The 22,694-nt window shown below is 40.6% G+C and overlaps 1 protein-coding gene across 1 annotated transcript in view; it reads right to left on the reverse strand.

Moving 5' to 3' along the window:
• ptpra (protein tyrosine phosphatase receptor type A) overlaps positions 1-22,694 on the reverse strand; it is a 31,594-nt gene that overhangs the window by 6,184 nt on the left and 2,716 nt on the right. Inside the window, exons 2-21 of the mRNA XM_083938603.1 lie at positions 13,608-13,654; positions 13,296-13,377; positions 12,756-13,187; positions 7,807-7,906; positions 7,359-7,432; positions 6,759-6,895; positions 5,553-5,643; positions 5,235-5,311; positions 5,095-5,131; positions 4,884-4,981; positions 4,197-4,316; positions 3,784-3,950; positions 3,544-3,679; positions 3,286-3,435; positions 3,044-3,137; positions 2,835-2,911; positions 2,548-2,682; positions 1,972-2,097; positions 1,671-1,822; positions 1,184-1,319 (exon numbers count right to left, since the gene is read on the reverse strand). Of these exons, the coding sequence (XP_083794729.1) occupies positions 1,184-1,319; positions 1,671-1,822; positions 1,972-2,097; positions 2,548-2,682; positions 2,835-2,911; positions 3,044-3,137; positions 3,286-3,435; positions 3,544-3,679; positions 3,784-3,950; positions 4,197-4,316; positions 4,884-4,981; positions 5,095-5,131; positions 5,235-5,311; positions 5,553-5,643; positions 6,759-6,895; positions 7,359-7,432; positions 7,807-7,906; positions 12,756-13,187; positions 13,296-13,377; positions 13,608-13,628 (2,442 nt within the window). The 5' untranslated portion in view covers positions 13,629-13,654. The remainder of the gene's footprint in view (positions 1-1,183; positions 1,320-1,670; positions 1,823-1,971; positions 2,098-2,547; positions 2,683-2,834; positions 2,912-3,043; positions 3,138-3,285; positions 3,436-3,543; positions 3,680-3,783; positions 3,951-4,196; positions 4,317-4,883; positions 4,982-5,094; positions 5,132-5,234; positions 5,312-5,552; positions 5,644-6,758; positions 6,896-7,358; positions 7,433-7,806; positions 7,907-12,755; positions 13,188-13,295; positions 13,378-13,607; positions 13,655-22,694) is intronic.

Genomic DNA, 22,694 nt, shown 5'->3' on the forward strand with positions numbered 1-22,694 from the left:
ATTACATACATCAAATAAGCCATCCAGGCAGTTTTTTTCATGTATAAACTATAAACGGGAAATCCAGGAGAGTCGCTAACAGTTGCTAACAGCCATACGTGGCTAACACTGATGAGCTCGGGGCAGTACGATGAACCCATTAAGACGGGTTTTTAGTACTGCTCAAAATAACACCAAATCTCTGCAGTAGCATGATAAGAATCCCTACACATAAAACAAAGCACCAACAATGTAGTTAGAGAACCCGGATTTTATTAAAAGAGTGTTTTGAAAGACTTACCTACTGGTCCCTGTACCAGCTCCTCTCGTAGTAAAGTACATTCAAGTTGATTACCAAATGCAATCCAAAAGGAAGGAGCCTATTGGTGATTTATTCCAGCACATAAACTTTGTGGTTTGTGTCAGTTTGGTGAAATATAAGTTAATAATAGATGTAAAAGGTTTGGAAAAGTCACAGACAGCAAATTTCCCTGCAGCACTGAAATGTCACACGAGGGGGTGGGTTTGTGTGTTGCAGGAAGGGGCTACAGGTAGAGGTAGCATCAGACATAGCATTAGTCTCAGTGTGCAGGATTTTTTTGGTGTGCCTGTGGGTACTGAAGAAGAATATTTATGCTGTCAAGAGAGAGAGATTTTTTTGCTGTGGCCTGGAATCATTGAATACTGCAACACACTGTGTGACTGCTATGGAGGATTCCCCATCCCTCATCAACTCCAGCGTACTGGACACTTTTTTCCATGTCCCAGAATCAATTGGAAGAGGCGACCGATTCCTAAATAAAGCACCAATGGGCTTCTTCCTTTTGGATTGCATTTGGTCATCAACTTGAATGGACTTCACTACGAGAAGAGCTAGTAGTTTGGCAGAAAACACTTTTAATAAACTCCGGGTTCCCTAACTACTTTTATGCGCTGGGATTCTTATCATGCCACTGCAGAGGTTTGGTGTTATTTTGAGCAGTATTAGTGGTTAAAATAGCAGTTTTAATGCCTTCACCATACTGTCCTAAACTAATCAGTGTTAGCCACATCCGGCTGTTAGCGACTGTTAGCTACTGTCCCTGATTTCTCTGTTAATAGTTTATACGTGTCTTAATGGCTTATTTGATGTATGTAATTGCCGAAAAGGACCATGGGATAAGTTTATGCCGGAATTACACTTTAAGGCTCAAAAAGCTCTTACCAGTGTCTGCACCATGTGTGGTCTCTGCAGTCTGAGGCTCTTGACTGTCTGGAAGACATCCAGGATGCCCTCTGCCTTCACCCTCTCCAGGACTGTACTCAGCGCACAGAAAGTCCCTGTCCGGCCAGCACCGGCACTGTGCACACACAAACACAAATGTAAACCTCAACATACACAATGCCGTAAGCATGTGCAGAAATAACATACACACACAGGAGGCTTTGTTGTGAGAGCACATGTCAAAGAAGGAGCAGCTGAAATGTCACAAGGAAGAAGAGAACAATTCTCCTGAGCTGTTTTTTCCTGTGTTGTAATAGCTGCGACCATTTTCCAGACATGCACTTACACACTTGATTGCCAGAAGAATTTCCATGTCCCAAGGTAATACAAAGAAAACCTATATAATCCTAATGTCAAGTGTTTTACCAGTTTTTCTTAGACTGGTGCATACAGGTTTTAACAGCAATATACTGTGTGTGTGTTTTACCTGCAGTGCACAGTAATGGGGTGGTTGCCAGACTGCTGCTGTTGTTTCTGCACCGCAGCAATTATGTTGATCATGCCTTTACCATCAGCGGGGATGCCCACCTCTGGCCAGCCATGGAAATGGAACAGCCGCACTGCTCGAGCCTTGTTCTCCTGGTGGGATGGATGAGGGTGAAAAGGAAGACATTAGTCAATGTTGCAAAGACTGCAGTCGGTTTAATATCAGAGCTTTAAAAAGGCAAAATATTAATCATCTTGTTTGTATTTGGATCCTCTGCTTGCTTTATTGAGTCCTTCCTTACCCTGTTGTTGGTGACCAGGAGGTCACGCACTGTGTAGCTCTCACTCTCCTCCTCCCTTTTAATCTCAATGGAGATGTCCCCATGGACCACCACTCCATCACTGGGCCAATACTGAGCACACTTTTCCTGAAGGACCCATAATGGAGATGGTCACATTTACAACACTTAACGACATGCTAAGATTCGGAACAGTTCAGGGTTCAAATCAGTTCAAATCTCAAGTGTTAATGTTATATAAATCTCTGAATGATTCCACAATTATCCAGAACACTAATGACTATTACTGAGGGAAACTAATTCCAATTACATGAATTGTTAACTGGACCCAAATATTCTATATTACATACATATGTAATTACATATACTTATTATTATTATTATTATTATTATTACATATATTTTTTTAGATGACATTTTATCAAAGATCTGACATGAAGAAATGCTGAAACAACATTGATATTTTTCTCAGATTATTACCCTGTAAATGATCTAATATCAATATTCTATTTTAGACAGTTATTGACCTGATATCTAATACTAGGGTTTGATTCTGCACACATCCACACAGACACACACCTGCCCTCTCTCTTCCAGCTCAGTGAGCATGACTATGGAGCAGCTTCTCCACTCCCAGATCATCCTCCAGAAGTCCTCTATGGTGTGCTGCAGGGGGCCCTGGCTCGCCATGTATGAGTCCTTCTGACGGTAGCCCTGTGACCGGATGCAGGAATGGACAGGAAGTGATGCCCGCAGATGGAAAGGAGGGATGAATAGAGCATACAAAAATAAACATGAGGACTTTAAACAACTGATTGATTGCTTGCATTAATGAAATGAAATGACCCAGGTGCTTTTACACTTACGTCGATGAAAGAGGAGTTGACGTAGTCGGTGTTCTCCTCTCCTCGTTTGACTGGAATGATCACTCTGTTGAACTCATCTGTTAGAAGCGAGGAGAAACATTAACCTTGATTGTTGAAAAGCTTTAAGAGGTGACACAGGGACTATACATCTGCAATTTCATTACGTGCATCACAATGATACTGCATAACTCCACAGCTGTATCACTCACATGGAATGATCTGTAGGACTCTGTTCTTCTTCATGTTGGCGGGCAGGTTGCCTGTTCTCATCTTGTCGTTCTGAATCTTGATAGATGTCAGTTTCTAGAAAGACAGGATTACAACATGAGGCTTGGGACATTTCTGGTTAAAATATGTCAGATGAAGTTCCGATACAAATGGTTTTCATCTTATTGGAATGAAACAGTTTTGACTTAACTTGTCTTTGGGGAGAATACACACACAAACAAACCTTGAATTCAGCCTCCAGACCACTGCAGCCAGCTCCAGGTGCGGGGGCGTAGAGTTTGGCCAGGTGGGACTCCAGAGAAGTCACCTCCAGCTCTGTGTCTCCGTACAGGTAGTGCTCTAACAATGCCTGGAAGATGAACACATACTGCATCTGTGGGAGAGAGAGAAGATGGTTGAAGAGCAAGTGAAGGTTAAAATAATAATAAAACTAATAATTGCACTGAAAAGAAATGGAATTCATGTGTCACTGGACACTTACATCAGTCTGGACCATCTGACAGCGTTGGGCTCGGATCCTGGTGACGAAGCCAAACACGTCCACCTTCCTCTCAGAGTTCATCATGTCCAACATGGCGTCGATCACAATGAAGGTACCTGTCCTCCCCACTCCCGCACTGACAGACAGAAATATGATATATTTTGTGAGTTGTGTGTGGCATGCAGACAAAGACACAAAACGGAATAGCAAAAGTAAGAGTGTAAGCTTTGATCCACTTACCTACAGTGGACCACGATGGCCCCGGCATACTGGGGGTTATAATTCTTGACTTTCTTTAGGAACTTGAGCATGCCAATAGGCGTGAAGGGCACTCCGAAGTCTGGCCAGCTGGTGAAGTGGAACTGGGTGACGAGCCTCTGAGGCTTCTTCCCCGAGACATCTCCCACCTGAGACACAAATAAAACCAAGTCATAAACCAAGCTATGACACAATGACTGTCATCTAGGTTTTCATGTATCTCACTAAACTTACTATAGGGCAAGTTTCAGGTCTGTTTTTAGTCACAGTGTGTGTCCTGATACTTTTTAAAGATCTTTGTGGATACAAACTACACCAGTGTTTCTCATGTATGTGTGGATAGTAAACACAGAATTTAACAATTATATCCTGGTACCCGCATTAACTAGATATACCTGCTGGATGCAGAACTTGCGGATGGTGTAGTCCACCAGAACCATTGTGTCTTCTACAGACACTCTGATGTTCCCGTATGTCCAACAGCCCTGGTCCGGCCAGTACTGGGCACACTTACACTGAAACAAAGAGTGATTTAACATCACGCACACTCAAAAAGCTGTGTGCAATAACAGCGTCAATTTATTTTGGTTATGGGGGAAAGGGTGAGAATACAAATGAGGTTATACAAATTGATCTAACAATGAGACTATGAAATAATGAGTTTAATGAAAAAGCAGGGAGATTAAGGTGAACTCAAGATTTGAAGACTAGTCATGCTTTGCCTCATACATGGGTTTAAAAAGTGCTGTTTAACTAACTTTACAGATAAAAAATATTGCAAAATAAAGACATGTTAAATATAAAACCAATGTGTTAAGAGGTGGACACACACACACACACACACACACACACACACACACACACACACACACACACACACACACACACACACACACACACACACACACACACACACACACACACACACACACACACACACACACACACACACACACACACACACACACACACACACACACACACACACACACACACACACACACACACACACACACACACACACACACACACACACACACACACACACACACACACACACACACACACACAAGCTCTCCTACCTCTTTTCTCTCCTTTAGATTAGTCACCATAACGATGGTAGCTGTGTTCTGCTCCCAGATCATCCGCCAGTAGTCATTTACTGTTTCCTCCTTGGGCCCTGAGAGGTTGGGCAGATACAGAAACTCAGAGGACAAGTAATAACCTATTTGTTTGTTAAATAAACTACTATGGCACAGTTTTTTCTGCTGTCAATTCAAGCACAATCCGTACCTTGAGCTGCGATAAACTTATTCTTCTCTTGGTAACCCTGGGAAAGAAATAGGTCAAGAAGAGACGTTAGGATGCGACAAAATATATTTAGAGCAGAATTGTCTCTTTTATGGCAAAATAATACATATACTTGTACAAACATTTATAAAAGAGGCGTTGATAAAGTCAGAGTCTGGGACTCCCTCCAGAGATGAGAGATGCACCCTGGAGTGATCATCTGAGGAAGCAGGAAGAGGAGCATGATGAGAGAGAGCATTTTAACAACTCATGGTGCACTACAATTTATCCGCCCTGACCACTTATATATGAATTACTTTGTTAACTGTCTCTGATTGTAAGCTGTCTGATATTTACTAAGCTTCTAAAAGCTTGAAATAGCAGATAAGAACTGAGTTACACTGAGTGCTGCTTTATTAATGTCAGCTGTGTCACAGTGTCGTGGTTCTGTTTTTGCTCACATGGCAGGATGTTGACGTATCTGTTCTTTTCTTTATTCTCTTCCTTAGAAGCAGCGTCACATGAGGCCTGGATGGGGCAGACTGGCAGTGCCTAAACACACAGAACAAATACATTTAGATAACAAGGAGGAAGAGCAGACAAATGCCTATTAGTTTTCAAATCTCGCTGTGAGGCTCTGCACATCAATTTTCTGTTGCCTTCATCTTTTTGTCTGCTGTCCGCCAAATAGACTTCACCCTATGGGATTTTTGTGTGAATGTGCTGCAGCAGTAGACTGCAAAAATGCAATAAGGTGAGATCTCACACGTCTGATAACATCTTTGAAGTTAATTATTTCAAATGTTTATTATTAGTGTGAGCTAACAGTTTAAACCATGTATTCATGCCTTTCAGAGGAACTCAGCTGAAAGTCTCCAGTTAACAGGGTCACTTGTTAAACCGAAAAACAAGCAAATCAGTCTGCTACAAGGTATCACTTGTAAGTGGGAATTTTGCGTTTTTCACTGCTACATGTCGCATCTCTATTTTTTTTATAGATGGCACAGAGATCTGGGGCAATTCCCAAGAGACCAGGTCTAACAACGCGCCTGCAGATGCACAAGACCCAGAAATGCTGCCCAATCAGAGCAGACTGGGTTTTTTTGGGAGGGGGCTTAAAGAGACAGGAGTTGAAACAGAATGTTTCAGACAGATGGTGAATACAGGTATATTCAGACGGACAGTATGAGAAAAATAACGTGTTTTTGAACACTGGAGCATGTTACCATGTTTTAGTGGAAAACGCACAATACAAGTATGAACTTGAAAATGAGCATAATATGGGACCTTTAAGATGTTAAAACTGTGTCGAGTTGAAAAGAGGTATGTGCTGTACAGTCAGCCTACTGTAGCTGGCAGCATTTTGTGACTATAGATCAGCCACCATCACATTCATTTGTAGTCTTTCTTGGATGGTTATTTTCCTCCTAAACACAAATATGTGTATATACTGTATTCTTAAATCAAATGATACTTTTAATTGTTTTAAATTAGTTGTCCTTCTCTGTAATCTTTCGACACACTCTGTGGTGACTAAGACTAAGACTTGTGACTTCAGGTGCCCCTGGCTGGGGTTTAATTAGGCTGCAGGGATATGGGTTAAAGGTGAATATAAGGCTCAGCATGCTATCAGTGTGTGTGTGTGTGTGTGTGTGTGTGCACCATACATTAAACTCCTCCCTGAAGAGCTTGTTGTCATCAGCCATGCGGCGGTTCATTTCTTCTTCGAGTTTGTCGACAGGAAGGGGCGGGTACTTCCTGTTTGTGCTGGGTGAACGGGCCAATAGTGGGACGCTCTGAAGTTCTGCGCCAACGAACAGGAAGGGAGGAGGCAGGAATGAGGAGAGGAGGGAAGGAATGGGAGGGGTGAGACAGGTGGAGATAAAGATATGGGAGAAAGGGGGATAAGAAAATGAGCTGTCTTTCATCAAATAACACAGACTTCATCTGGTGTCTTGTCTAAAGATGCCCATCAGAGGGCGATGTGATTCAACACTGAAGATGGGAGCTAACTGCAGCCGTCGGTTAGGTAATCACAGTGAACAAAAGCCTTCTGCCAGCAGTCAACCAGTGAAATGTTATCAGTTGGGAAAGCAAGATCAATCAAGTCTTATCAGAAACAACTTTTAGTAACAAGTTTGGTCAAGCCGGCTGTACATATTTGCTAATACGACCTAAAACAAATAAATTAGTGCGCAGTGAGTATGATGTCACATCTGCCAACCCACACAAACACATTCACACTAATGCATGTGTGGGTGTTTTACCTGTTTCATCTGATCTCCCATTGGTCAGTCTGAAGGAGTTTGAATGACTTCCTGCCTGCTTGTACTTCTTAAACCTGTCAATCAAAACAGAACAAAGTGCACACACACACACACACACACACACACACACACACACACACACACACACACACACACACACACACACACACACACACACACACACACACACACACACACACACACACACACACACACACACACACACACACACACACACACACACACACACACACACACACACACACACACACACACACACACACACACACACACACACACACACACACACACACACACACACACACACACACACACCTTAAGTCTCACAGCTGAATCAGTAATTGCCATGGTAACAGGAGCACCTTAGGCCTTCACCACAGGCCTCTAGTTAGTGTGCAGTGCGTAACATCGACTGCACTTCACCAACCTGAGCATGTAGAGGATGATGATGATGAAGATGATGACCAGCAGGGAAGACAGGGCCACCATGACCGCTATGATTGGCATGTCATCAGACTGGTCGTTGTCTACAAAGACAGAAAGAAAAGGGAGAATAAATGTTTTGTACTATGCATTTCATTAAAAATAATCAAACAGGGTGTTTCAATACATGAAGTGAGTCAGTGTTTTAGTTTGACACTGATGCCATAAATTCCATTGCCATTACCAAATCATTCTCATATCACACCATTCGACATAAGCTTGTGGTGTTGTATGTTGAATTACGTTACCAAGGTGATACAATTACATGTTGTATACCGTTTCTTTAATCCTTGCAAAAAGCAGTCACTGAAGGCAGTCACTGCACACAGCCAACAAAGAGTCCAGTAGATAACCACCCATGAAACCACACCAGGACAAGATATAACTTGTTAATCAGTGAGATTAAGAAGTGCTGTTGGGTAGATTTAGTCACATTTGGACTGAGCAAGGCAAGCGGTTTCCCCCTTTTTTAACTAGCTGAAGGCCGTAGCTTTCCAGACATGTGCCGTGGTATATAAAAATTACCTCTTCAATCAATTAATCTAATATATAATTTCAGCTTAATTTGAATAGATGTGAATGAATAGATGTTTAACCCCTAAAAGCCAAGCTTAGCTGGACAAGAGTGTGTGTGTGTTTTTGGTTATTTATCGACAGAGAGGAATGAAATGTATTTTTTAATTGAAAAAGTAAATGACTGCAGTCCTGCATACATCGCCAAGGTTGTCTATTTTCCAATAATATAAAACACTTTGATATTTACTCTCAGAGTTGATATTGTACAAAATAGAAAGACAACACCAAAATGTACTATTTATTTACTCATCTAAAGGAGCACAAAACCACCTCAATACAATTTTTCCAGTGACCAGTGAAGATAACTATCATCAAACATGGTGTTTTTATCTCAATGGTATGCTCACACAAAGGTACTGCAAGATGGTGACTTAGAAAGGCCAGGTTCCCCTGAATCAAATAACGTAAAACACTTGATACTGAGTGAAAGATTAAGCTCAGAATTAGCAAGAATATAAATTGATACCCAGATGTTTCTTGGTCTATGTAGGCTTTAGAGGGACTGCCAATAACACAGTTTTAATTCACATTCAGACCTTGTTAACGTTGGTAAAAGAATAAGCCAAGGTTGTAAAATGACCTTTGCCTCGTTCAACACCAGAACACCAGCCTGCATCTTTCCATCCCATAATGGTTATCCATGTTAATATTTCATTGGCCTTCCACAGAAAAACACAAATAGAGATGTGGAGAGAGCGCAACAGATTAATCAAAGTTTAACCGAGGGTCGACACTACTTCTGGAACTGGTTATACCCAAGAGGACAGCATACATAGTGATGGTGTAAAATACTGAAACATTTAAAATGTTCTGTGAATTCTACATAAATTATTTAAAGAGTAAATATTACACAATTTCTATCGAAAAAAACAGAGAGCATGTGATGCTGCTGACTGGTGAAAAGGCACTGTGGTCACATCAGCTTAACACTACAGATTAAATATTACATGAGCAGAGTTATCTATTCTTTTGTGATGCCTCCTGTAGATTACAATAGCTGACCAATTTGAATGTGTTTCAACCATGTTCATGAGTTGAAGGCCATCCCATAGTCTTCCTGGTGACCTTTCACTGCCGCAGTTAACACAAAAGACATGAGATTTGTCTGAACAACAACCGGAGTTTGGTTTACAAAAAAAAACGGCTGCTGTTTCTGTGCTGATGACTGACCTGCAAGACACATGAGGCCACAACAAAAGAAGAGATTTTTCTAGAAAACTGCACCGTGTCGGTGACAATGCAATGACAAAATCAGCTGTTCTGTGAAAATTCAAGAAAGCTCTTAATGCCACAGACAAAATGTGCTGCACAGGATGCATCATTTGACTTCATGCTCCATGTGCACTCTCTCGGGGTGGAAGTAGTTTGGAATGCTACCAAGTTATGTTGCATTTTCAGGCAAAATTCCCAGGACTTTTTCAGCGTTTGCCCTTGGACAATGTGTACATTGAAAAGAGCAGGAGCACAACAGGCTACGGGTATCATGTGGAATTGACGCAGCCTTGATGGATCTAATGCCATCTAGAACTGCTCACAGCTCTCAACACAAGGTCCACAGACGGCCAGAGGGAAACAATAGAGCCATTACATAACACCTACAAACCCCAAGTTATTATGTTATATAATGGACATACCATATTAGCAGTGCAGCCACATCTGTTGCATTTATGGTGAATAATGCTCATCTGAACGTTTACAGCTCCACCTTAAGTCCTCAAATGTAGGTTTAACGTTCAGCAGGATGATTCAGAACATATCTGCTGTTTTTTTTTCTTGATAATAAAAAAACATCTTTCCAATCAGAGATATTCAATTGTGATTTGTGTATTTCTCTATAATCATGTAATGAATAATGAATGAAAAGGAACATGGTGGGGGGCTGGGGGGTCATGTTTCACTTACAATTATATTAATAGGACGGTCAGTATACAGACATAAAAATGCTAAAAGAAATAAGCTAAATAACACTTGAAATTTCAAGCATTTTCTTCAGACTTAAAGTGTTTGAGTCAATTTTAATGCTAAAAACCTTAACTCCAACTTCATAAGGTGATACATGGAAATCCTTTCTCAACGCTGTTTGTTTTCAAAATAAATGTCTGGGTCGTCTAGTTTGGTGGTACTCTTGGTGATTCTCGTGGATGACTGGTCAAATGCAGGTATGTCACGGCAGGGTATTTCCAGCACTGCGACAATGGAGCCTAAAAGCAGAAAAGTGTCCCGACCATCTAAAATATTAAAAGGTCGACTCTTGACCAGAAAGCCCACTTGCTCGCTCTTTCTAGCTGTTGCTGCCGCTCTGCCAGCCTGCGTCAATAACACACAGCTAGATGGAACAATAACACGACCCACCCTAACTGACACTTTTATGTGGTTCTACAGAGCAAAAGCAATCTGTGATGTTTACGGATTCTAATGAAGCTCTGGTTTCTTGTTGTATCCAAATCTCCTTAACCTTTCGTGTGCTTCTGCTTTAGTTAGCTTACACTGTTTACACGTAGCATTAAAATGTGCTGTTGATGATCTGATGACAAGTGGTGGTTCTACGAACACGCTTGAATGCACATGAAATGGATTTGGATTTGGATTCAAACCCAAATTTAGGAAGGACACATAAGCACACATTAAAAAAAGGACCGCCCAGTCCTCTTTATAGTGTGTGCAAAGCAGGAAAAACCTCCCTGACAGCTGTATACACTTGATCTGCCAGTGACAAACAACTTGAAAAAAAACAACCACTACAGAAAGTTTTTTTTCCTGTTAAGCAGCAACTGCCGTTTTTCAACAACTAAAATCAAATATAAGCAACAAAGAAAAATCCCATTATGACTCAATCTGCAGAATACCTAGGCACAACACACAGGGTCTGATCATAGCCTGAGTGATTTCCCCCAGTTTTCTGAATCAACTGAATCAACAAGTGAATGTGAGGGTTGTAGGTTTTATGCACAGGCAGAGTGATAAGAGTGGGAGTTTTTCCATTCAAGATAAAATGAGTCACATCATCTTTAATCCCGACATGTCTTTTTACTTCATGAAATTCTGGTCTATTGAGGCTACCACTGGTGGTGTGCCTGGCTCTCTGTATCTTCTGCTACTACTACTACTGTAGAAAGGTGCTGCATGATTATAAGAAGTATAGACGTGCTCTGTGTCTCTGGGGTTGGTGCTTCAGGGTGGATATTCCCACCAAAGAAGTCAAAGGAGATTATTGGAGATGCACAGAATGCGATTTTCCTTGCCGATTACGATTTATTGAAAGTCTGACCTGCTGATTACGATTTTCTTTCTAACAACTATAATTTGCAGCATACAAAAACATTTAAGTAACTTTTAATGTAAAATTCAATTGTATGTAAAATATATGTATGCACGTAATGTATGTAAGTATGTAAAATAAAACAGACCATTAAATAACTTTTACATTTCCTCCAAAACGGCAACAGGTCACAGGACTGTCTCTCACTCTGACTCAAACAAAATAAAAATGCTCTTGACCGTCAGTAACCTGACTCGTCAGATGGTTTGGTACGCAGAACCCGTCACTGCAAACTATTTGGAATATGGAGGGATTTTTAGCTAACAAAGTCAGTTGGGAGAAGAGTGTAAGCATAAAACTGATGCTATAGCAGGATCTACGCTAATCTCTTTAGGATCCGCCACTGTTCTTTTCAGAACAGTTGTTTCTCCTTGTTGTTGTGTCTCCCCCCTCCCCCAGTAGCTCCTCAGAGGACTCTGATTGGTCGAATCCCCGTGGCTCTCAACATAACGCGTAACTTGGAGCCTGACTAAAATGATTTTTCGTGTGATGTGTGATCCTGCAATTCTTTCATGATCTTGTCAATTCTCGAGAATTCAGCTGCTGTGTAAATAAAATCCAACGGAAAAACGAATTTCAGAATATCCCACTTTAGTAAAGATGTTTTACTATCCCAAAAGAAAACAGGTGTATGTAGGCTTGTAATAGAGTCAACTATGTATTATCCATCTAAAACTATGTATGAATTTATTTACCTATTTATTAATTTATACAAAACTATGTATGAATCAGTATCAACACAAGAATGTAGAGGTGTGTGTTTTATTATATAATATTAATTAGAGTAGAGGAAGACCCCCCGCTGTTGGCAGGAGAGCCAGTCACTGTCATTACTCTAAGAAGCATGCATGATAATGAATCAACATATTTTAATATATTTCTTGCTTTTTCCCCCTGAGAAAAACATTGACTCAGGCCGATCAATCGGTGCATCTCTGGAGATTCTGTATCCTCGCACTAAATAAACAGACGCACCCTGAATATGAATCAGCACTCACCATGTGGGCTGGTGTCTGAGGTGAAACCCATCCCAGGTTCTGTGGTGGTCTCTGTCTCCACACTGATTAAATCCTCATCAGTATAATCTGGAGTTGGAGTGTCTGGAGGTAAAGCTGTGGTCTCGTTGTCTACCCCCGCTGGGGTTGGAGGAAGGGGAGGCTCGGTGCTCGGTGGTGCCTGAGGGGCATCAGTTGGAGCTGGAGGTGATGGAGCAGGGACTGGTAACAACCTCCCGGTGGCATTGGGACCCGGCAGTTGTACAGCCTCCTCGCCATTTGGGCGTGTGGTTCTGGTTGTTACTGTCGTCACTGGGATGACTTTGGGGGTGAGCGTTGTGGGTGGACCTGTTGGGGCTTGTGTGCCTGCGACTGTAAAGTTGAGGGAGGGTGCGGCAGGTGGGTCTGTGGGTTTGGCAGTAATATTTGTAGGACCTGGAAAGAAGAAGACCGCAAAGTATAATGTAATTTTTCATAGTGCGCCTTCTAACCTAAGACGGTGAGTAAATTAAGGAATTTGACACGAGCAGACATGGTTCGTACTTGTGATGGGGACATGATCCTGGGCTGAGGCCCTGAGGGCTAGACCGAGCAGCAGGAGCAGGGGACACACACCCATTCTGCCCTACATGGAGGACGCACAACAAAAGGGACAAGAGAGTATTAGTCGAAACAACCTCAAATCTCATTTAAAGAGCAAGAGATTTATGCGTTGTATAATATATACACCATATACTGTTGTAATCTTCTATCATAATCTCACATGCTCATTTTTGGAACGTAATACTCTTACATTCAAAATGAAAATGAAATACTTGCATAATGTTGTGCCTGTGTGTGATAAATGTGGCTTACCTGAAGAAGCGAAGTTGGCATCAATCACTCATTCGCACAGCGTAGTCCTGGAATGCAAAAAGAAGACTGCGTTATTTTCTTGTGCTTTTACAGTCTAGGAAATATTTCCCTTATTTACTAAATCCTTGCAAAATATTTTTGCAAGATCAAAACCAGGATGAATAATGTAGGACAGCATTATTCTGAGACACAGACAGAAATAGTGTGAAGACGCTCAGTATTCCCCTAAAGCTTTTATGAGGGCTTGGCAATATGTTGATATGCTCATATCATAGGGCTTAAGTTAAAAACTAACCAAAAAAAATTACTGCTAATTATTGTCACACTGAGTTCAACAATATTTCCCCAGCTCTTCTCTTTTTGCAGCAGAGCTTCATCTTAAAAATGTGTTAAGTCCTTTAAATTTGACACATTCATCACCAGGAGCATGACCGAAACAAAGGTGGTGTCTAATTTTAATTCCTGCAGTAACAGGGAATCAGCATTTAGGACGCCTATCACTCACTGATAAGGGGATGAGCAGGTGGAGGACAGACGGACTTTGAGAAAGCATGGAGGCGCCGGGTGGTCCGCCTGGTTGACTGTAAATCTTTCGTATAATCCCAGAGGCCAACAAGGCTGTCGGCTCCCTGACTGAACTGTGATAATCCCTGGACCTAATCCCATGGTCCTGACCCTATAATAATCCAGCCCGTCTGCCTCTGCTCAAAGAGACACTTCAGCACTGTACCGAGCCAAACACTGCAGCGCTACACACAAACTGATGCTTTACATCAGGGATTATTGCATCAGTGGCCACAGGATAAATTGGGCGCTAAAAGCTCAATAGAGCCAGTTGCCAATCTCCTGGTATTTCGAACTAAGCTCATCTCCATTGCAGTACTTAAACACTGGTTTTAGCAGAGCAATGCTTGGCTCTTACTGCAGCCTAAAATGGGGCATGATGGGCAAGTTATGTTGTCAATGAGGATGCTATTAACCTACAAATCCAATTGTTGCCATTCCTCTCTCTCCCCCAGTCATCCATTAATGCAGCAAATGCCTGCTTCCCAAAAACAATTCAAACCTTCAGAAAAAAAGGACAATGGAAAAACCTAGGAACAATTTAGACAGTTTTTAGTGCAATTGTCAAAATGCTATGAGGGAAATGTTCTTCTGACACATGTTTTAAAGAGAAATAAGAGCAGGATGTGCTTTGTTTTATTCATAGAAATGTTTTGCAATTTGAAAGGAGGGTTTTGCATTATGGGTTTCTCAACTGACTGATTTAACCATTTCATTGTCTCTAGCACTACAACTAATGATTTTCATTATGGATTAATCTGCCGAATATGTCCTCAAAATAACCGATGAGTCGTTTAGTCTAAGAATGTCTACCAGAGTTTCCCAGAGCCAAAGGGGATGTCTTCAAAAGTCTTGTTTTGTCCAACCAACAGATATTCAGTTTACAATCATCAATGACAAATAAAACCAGCAAATATCAACGTATGAGAAGCTAAATTTTGTTTTTGTTTCCTTGAAAAGGTCCCCATATGGTTAAAAGTGAGTTTTTCATGTCTTTTTTTAATTCAAAGCCGGTCACCTTCTAGGTTTTTCAGGAGGGGAGCTCAAAGAAAAGAAAGAGGGTGAATAAAGGTATATTCAGTATGAGAAAAAGAATGTGTTTTGTATATTTGTACATAATAGCATATAAACATGTTCTAATAGAAAAACAAAAATACATGCGTGAACCTGAAAATGAGCGTAATATGTCAAAAAATGATCAAAACTGTCGCCTAATATGTTTCTGTCAACTACTCGGTGGCAAAATAATTGTTGCAGTTCTAATTATGTCTAAAAGTCAGAAAAACAGCCTCTATACACCCTTAGCGGATAATATGATGCAGGTATTTTGTTATCCCAGACAAATGGTATTTTAAATTCATACTGTAATATCAGATAATGAAATATGTGGGCAAAAAAGCAGCATGCCCAATAGTTGCACTTTCTTCATGCACCTAAAGTTTGTCCAGACGTCTGTTAAGTCATAAATCAAAGTGCATGTTGATTCCTTCCTTTCCGGTCAGGTTATATAGACATAAAACATATCCCTTGCCAACCTAAAAACACATTACAACCCTAAACCCTTTCCTCTGCTATCCTCCCCTTCAGCAATACTCATTAAAGTTTAATTTATTATTTCATTAAAGGGGTGAATGAGCTACAATGGAAAAGCTCAGTGGTTGGTACTGTTTTGTGTAAATTATCATAATGAAGGCATCTGGCATGTATATTAGGCTTAATTCTGTGTGACAGAAGGTAGGTATGATCACATTAACAAGCTTTTTTTGGATAACATTTTCTTAATGAAACATGACTCATTGTTTCTGCATGCCATCCAGGGAGGCTGGATGACGTGTCACTGTGTTGGTGTAAGTGATATAAGATGGTCCTGTTGCTAGCCTTCACTTCACAGATGCTGCAGGAGCCTGAGAGGTTTTTATCTAGCGACTGTAAACCCGGGAGTACAACTCCCTAGAGATGCATCTTGTGTTTTGGCCTCCTGAGAAGCAGCAGTCTTCCAGTGTCTGTGTGTGCAATTGCATGCACTTCTTTTTTCAACAGACTTATGTGTGGGTAGAGGACATTATTAATTTAAGAGGTACTAGGCAAGTGCTTCTATTTGTGCGACTTTTAGGTTTTGTGCTGTCAGTGTGCTCCATTAAAACATACCCTGGGTGATGGGTTGGTGTAATTCACACTCAAATGATGGAGACATCACAAAGAAATGGTTCCAATTATGTGGTTGAATGTATAATTACATTACTTTACAGGACATTGCTATTTAGGTAAATCACTCTTGTTTAGTGTCCTGATCAGGCTGTAATTATGGTCCTACAATGGCTTCTTGCTAAATTTTCAAAAACAGGGAGCTACATGACACGCACACACAAACCGCTATATTGATGAGGACTGGCGGATTAAATTAGCTGTCTTACACAATATGCCAGGCAGACACACTGCTGACAACCTTGAGGTGGATGAAGTAGCGACTGGCTCAAACCCATGTTTGATTACGCACCGATCGTGTAGACATGAGAGTGGTTCGATTACTGGGAGAGTCGAATGCAGAAATTAAGTTCAGCATGGACGGTTGAGCTGGGATTGCCTGCTTGTCTATTAAGGGTTAACGATCGTTTAACAAGGGGCGGCTATCGGTCAGAAAAAATAAATCTAAATTAGCATCCCTAATATCAAAACATTTGAAGTATCCAAAGTTGGCATTGAATGCTAAGGCAGTTTCTTAGGCTTGTTCTCTTTTTCTATGATCAGATATTTCCTGATCTATATCTTTAATTAAAAAAAAACCTGTATTGTTTAGTATCAGAATATTTGGGGATGCACCGATTTATTGGCAGAACATTGGTATCGGTTATGTGTCACATCAAGTTTGTAGTGGCTTAATGTTGTCTTGGTTATTTGTGGTTGGACTCGAACAGTAGCTGTCATACCAGCTGCTGATACAGAGAAGAAGCTGCTAGCTCAACACAACTCTGACACGGCGTAATGAGTAAAATGGGTGCCATGTGCACGTCTAATTTGTGTTCAAATAAAAGTGAAAAAAAATGTTGGTCGTGTGGGAGTATTACAGCTAAACTCCATGGGGAACGGCATACTTAGGTGTAGCGCGGCAGAGGTTTTTACCTGCTAAACCAACTCTGTTTGTAGCGTGTGGCTGCTGCCAGCTTCACTGTGTGCCACTGAGTTTTAATACAGTTGGTTCTGCTGATTTGGAAGCTGCCCTGTGGTATAATGAGGTATGTATCATAATCATTTTTAATCGGATTATACTCAGTTTTTACTCAGTACTATGTAGTTTTTATCTTTTGGAGGGCTGCGTAGCTGCGCGCACAGGGGGAGAAATGAGTCGTGTTAAACTAGAGCTGAGCCTGCCTGAGTTTCCCTGTTACACCAAACTCCATGGAGCCGCTCCGGCTTTTAAACTAAACAGCTCATTAGTTCTTACATTTTTTTATAATAAAGATGTCTTTGTTTTCCTGGCCTAAAGGGGGAAATAAATAATGACAACGACAAACATTGACATCGGGTATCAAATTGTTTTAAAACTAAGTATCAGCTCAGAATTCCGATGCATTCCTAAAACATTTGCTATTGGCATCGTACCTAACCCTAAATAACAACAGCAAACTGAAGAAGGCCATATTGGCTAATACATTGAGTAATATACTAAATTCTAAACCCCTGTACTTGAAAATATTTATTTTTGATTGGCTGGCAGGAGGAAGAACCTTCCATTTCTTATTAAAAGTTGCACTCTTACTTAAACTATTGCTACAGATGTTTATCGCACTTAAATGGTATTTTTGTTTCTTTAATTTGAACCTACTTTATCTGATTACATAAAATCCAGAAGTTTTGCAAAATGTTTCTTAGTAACAAAGAAATCAATATACGTAATAAAAAATAGAGCCCAGGATACATTCAATTCAACGTATATATGCTTCCTTTGGGTCAAATTCTGCAGAATTCTAATGTCTACTATCACAGTTAGGCAGATGACACACAGATATCTTGCACCGTCTCCAGATGACTGCAGTCCAATAAAATCATTATGTCACTGTTTAGAGCAAGTCAAAAAAGGGATGAACCAAAATTTCCTTCAGTCAAATCAGAAAAAAACCCTGAGATCATTGTTTTTGGCAATAAAGAGAAGAGGGTTGCTGTCAGTAAACACCTTGAGTCACTGTCTTTAGAAACTAAAGACCAAGTCTGAAACCTTGGCGTGCTGATAAGACTCAGATCTGACCTTCAACAGCCATATTAAATCAGTCACCAAATCAGCCTTTTATCAACTTAAGAACATATCCAGAATTAAGGGTTTATGTCCCAAACTGATCAGGAGAAGCTGATTCATGCTTTCATCTCCAATAGACTCGGCTACTGTAACGGTCTTCTGACAGGACTCCCCCCAAAAAGTACCAAACAGCTGCAGCTCAAGTTTTAACCAGAACAAAGAGATCACATCACATCACCCTAGTTCTTAAGACCTTACATTGGCTCCCAGTCAGCTACAGAATAGATTTTAAAGTTCTGCTACTGGTTTACAAATCACAAATGGTTTTGTCCAGAATACATATTTCACATGTTAGTAGAGTATAAGCCCAGTAGAGCTCTGAGATCTACAGACTCAGGTAAGATAGTGGAGCACAGAGTTCAGACTAGACATGGTGAAGCAGCATTTAGCTGCTATGCTGCACACAACAGGAACAAACCACCAGCAGATCTGAAATCAGCCCCAACTGTGAGCACTTTTAAACCCAGGTTAAAAACATTTCTCTTTTCATATGCTTATAGCTGAGCTCTTTTTAATAACTTTAAACATTATCTATTTTCTTTTCTTTTACTTTTTTAATCATCTTTACTCCTGCTTCTTACTGGGTTTTTTGTTTTTAAAAGCACATTGAGTTGCCTTGGTATGAAATGAGCTATATACAGTTAATAAAAATGCCTTGCCTTGACTAATGTGTACGCAAATATTTTATTACAGAAAACAGAATCTAATCTAATTGAATCTAATAATCTAGTCTAATCTAATATTCTTATATCTAATCATCTAAAACAACAGATTAAAATTTGAAATCTTTCTCATTTTGTGTGCCAGATTCACCACCATTAAGCAGAACTGGATGTTTAATGTGCATGCAAGTGGGGAACCCGACCAACTAATGAAGACAGTTGCTTGTCTGCCTGTGGCCAACTGCAGACCTCATAGGAGTGCCATTGCACAGTTGTGAAAGGGCTGGGCTGTTCCCATGCCATTTCATTCACACAGTGAAAGGAACACTTATAGGTAGAATATAAAGGAAGTCCAATTACATCTCCATGACAACCAAAGGCCAAGACATAGGATCAATGCAAGGTAGTCATTTAATAAGGAGAGTTCCCACTCAAATTTTCTCAAGATTTTACTGATGCTTTTGTATTTACCTGTGACCCTAGGTGAAGCAATAAGTAGCTTATCTTTTCCGACTGCACGGACATGAATTAATGAATAGCTCAAGATTAAGTCAGATTTTACAAAAGGGATCTCTGTGGCGAAGAAAATACATTATAACCTGAGACTAGAATCCTTGAAAGTTGCAGCTGTTTCTTCAGCGTATTATGTATCGTTTGATCCAGATTTTGCTGAATCCCAAGCAGATGCAACTACTAACACTGCAGGAACTCTCTATGTTAAGCATTATTCTTAAAAATCAACAAGTCTTATTCATAATTCAAGGATAGCCCTAGGCAAATGCGTGAGCTGGAAAACCAACAGACACAAACCCCACAAGGTTTGCTGACATGACACCAACAGCGGTGGTCAAGGGGACTTTACCATTCATGCATAGAAATATTTCCCTCTGGCTTTCTACAAGGCATCCTGCTTCTCTAGCTGCTGCAGCGCTAGATAATGCTTGTCTGTCTGTCTCCATATTAATACTGTTTCTATGTCTTGAGAGAGAGAGAGAGAGAGGGGGGGGGGGGGGGGGCAGAGCAACATGAATACTGTGAATGCTTCTCTTCACGGGAGACTGAAGTCGGCCTAACCCAGGGCCGCTAGGACTCTAGCTCTGAAACAGACCACAGATTATATGTCCCCGGTGCCACATACAACAGCCACAATCCTCTGGACTTCCCTTTCTGAGGGATACTACTCCCTGCTGGTGTGGTTTGTGTTCCTGTTGCCTTCATTCATGGGCTGGTGAGTTGATGAAAAGACGAAGAGAAGCCAGGGATTACTATTCTGGCTAATCATACAGGCAAGAGTGACCACTGTGTCTGTTATTAAGCCTGTAATGATGATTTGGTTCCATCACGCTGGAAGGATCAAGAAAACTCACTTGTTTCAATGAGTGAAAGTGGTGAGTCAGTGAAACTCTTCTCTGTGTCTGCTTCTTTGTGGAGTTTCTCACAAAGCATGCCAGGGGCCTCTCAAGCTTTCCCACATTGGACACACAGAGGATGTGGAAGCGCAAAGCATGGCCTCCCCACAGAAGCCACTGTGACCCTGAAGCGTGGTGTGGGGTCGAACGGCCAGCTCAAAGCCCACAACGAAACCAGATTTACTATCACTTCTGCAATTACAAACTTCAAAACCAAAACCGATTTTTACATCAAGCATGCAGCTACAGCTGGGCATCAAACCTGGTCAGATCCCTAGTCTTGTCTACCTTATCTTTGAACAATGCCTCATTTTAATTTTAAATTAGACAGTTTAAGGGTCTAGTCACGCTTGGCCCAGATGATTGAGCTGTGCTTTACAGTGATTGTCTCCCCACCCCCTCGACCCGGGCCCAGCGTGTTCTCTCACTATTCAAATGATCTGGGCCGCAGCATGATTGCTTCTGGCTAATATGTCATCGCTCCTCTGAGGGCCAGTCACACTGTCCATCCGTACCGTGCCCCGTGCTTTAGGGTACTTGTCCGTTTTCCATACTATGGTTTAATTTACAACAATGCCTCATCAGCTGCTCTAGAGTTGTTCTGATACCAGTATCTGTAGTGCCTCAGATAATGCCTAAAATTATAGTACTATTATCAATCAATCTGATCTAATCTACCTTCCCAAAAAGACCTACTTCAAAGTAGTTAAGTGATGTTTGACTGTCAAACTAGATAAGTTACATGGCAGGTTTAAACTGAGCAAGGGCATAAAACAATGATAGCAAATATATCACATTACTATACTGTTAAAAAATAATGATAAATAAATGATATGCATATCTATATTTAAATACACTAGTATCCGAAGATACACAAATTCAAGTATTGGAATCAGTAAGGGAACAAAATGGTACTGGAACATCTCAAAGCTCTACAGACATTGTATTTTTTTTTTTAAATGCATCCAAGTATCCAATAGACAAATCATGTAGTGGAGTTAAAGGTACAATATTTAATAAAACTTCACAACAGAGCAGAGTATAAAGTACCTCAAATGTATACTTAAGTACAGCACTTGAGTAAATATTCTCAAATAACAAATTCCACCACCAATGTTTCCAGCGTGCAGCAGGAAAACAATTTACACTTTCTATCTTTGCTTTGGTCATTTAGGTTCTGCAACAATGGGAACCCAAAGTCCAGGTTGTCATATCTGAAGTTATCATCCTGCTTCACTCATTCCATCCTCTTCCTCTGAAAGATAAGAAGCCTATCCAAGATGAAGAGACAATCATCTGAGACTTCACAGCAGTTTCATGACAGTGGTTCTACAAATCATATTTAGGTAGTGCATTCAAAGACTGCTTAGGCTTGCTAACTTCTTTGGACATTTTTTTACAGCAGGGCAAGAGCGGTCTTGCCGGCTCGAAGGCCGACGCCAAGGGCATATCTAAATATTTATAACTACAGCTCTCAACTGGACTGGTTTTGAATATGACCTGAATTTTACCTTGGTCACGAAGGCATTGTTAAAAATAAATAAATAAAAAGAATCACGCCAAAGTTTTTTCTCTGCAGGAATGTTTCGTTTTGCTAAAAATTTCTGCTTTAGACCTAAGCCCACAACACAGTGAATGGTGGATATATTAACATGACTGTCGCCATTGCAAAGATGGACTGCATAATCAATCAAAGAATTTATGTACCTATAGTTTAATTGACGCACCATTGGATTTTCTCCATTTCTACATTGGATTTTGGACTATTGGAGAAAAATCAACTTTATGATAATTACATGTTGTGTTCAGCAAGATAATCTTCCCAAATGAACACCTCTTTTATGATTTTTAAATGCAAGCACAAGGCGTAAAAGGCAAATGCGGAACTATAAACTAACTACACTACGGTTGCATGACTTCAACAAAAACACCACCACTAGCCTACAACTGATTTTGCGTGTACAGCGTGATGAAGTTTAACAATCTCTTTGGTCTTATTTAGCCACTTGATAGCAACTTAAATTGAATACTCAAAATTATATTTGAGTATTTAATTATGTATTGTATGTGATACAACAAAATGTAAAAATCTCTTGAAGTTTTAAAAATTTAAACTGAACTGATTTACCTCTTACGTCAGAGGTTGGCACTGAGAATAACA

Source organism: Echiichthys vipera (genome assembly GCF_963691815.1).
Source record: "Echiichthys vipera genome assembly, chromosome: X".
Taxonomy (NCBI): Eukaryota; Metazoa; Chordata; class Actinopteri; order Perciformes; family Trachinidae; genus Echiichthys; species Echiichthys vipera.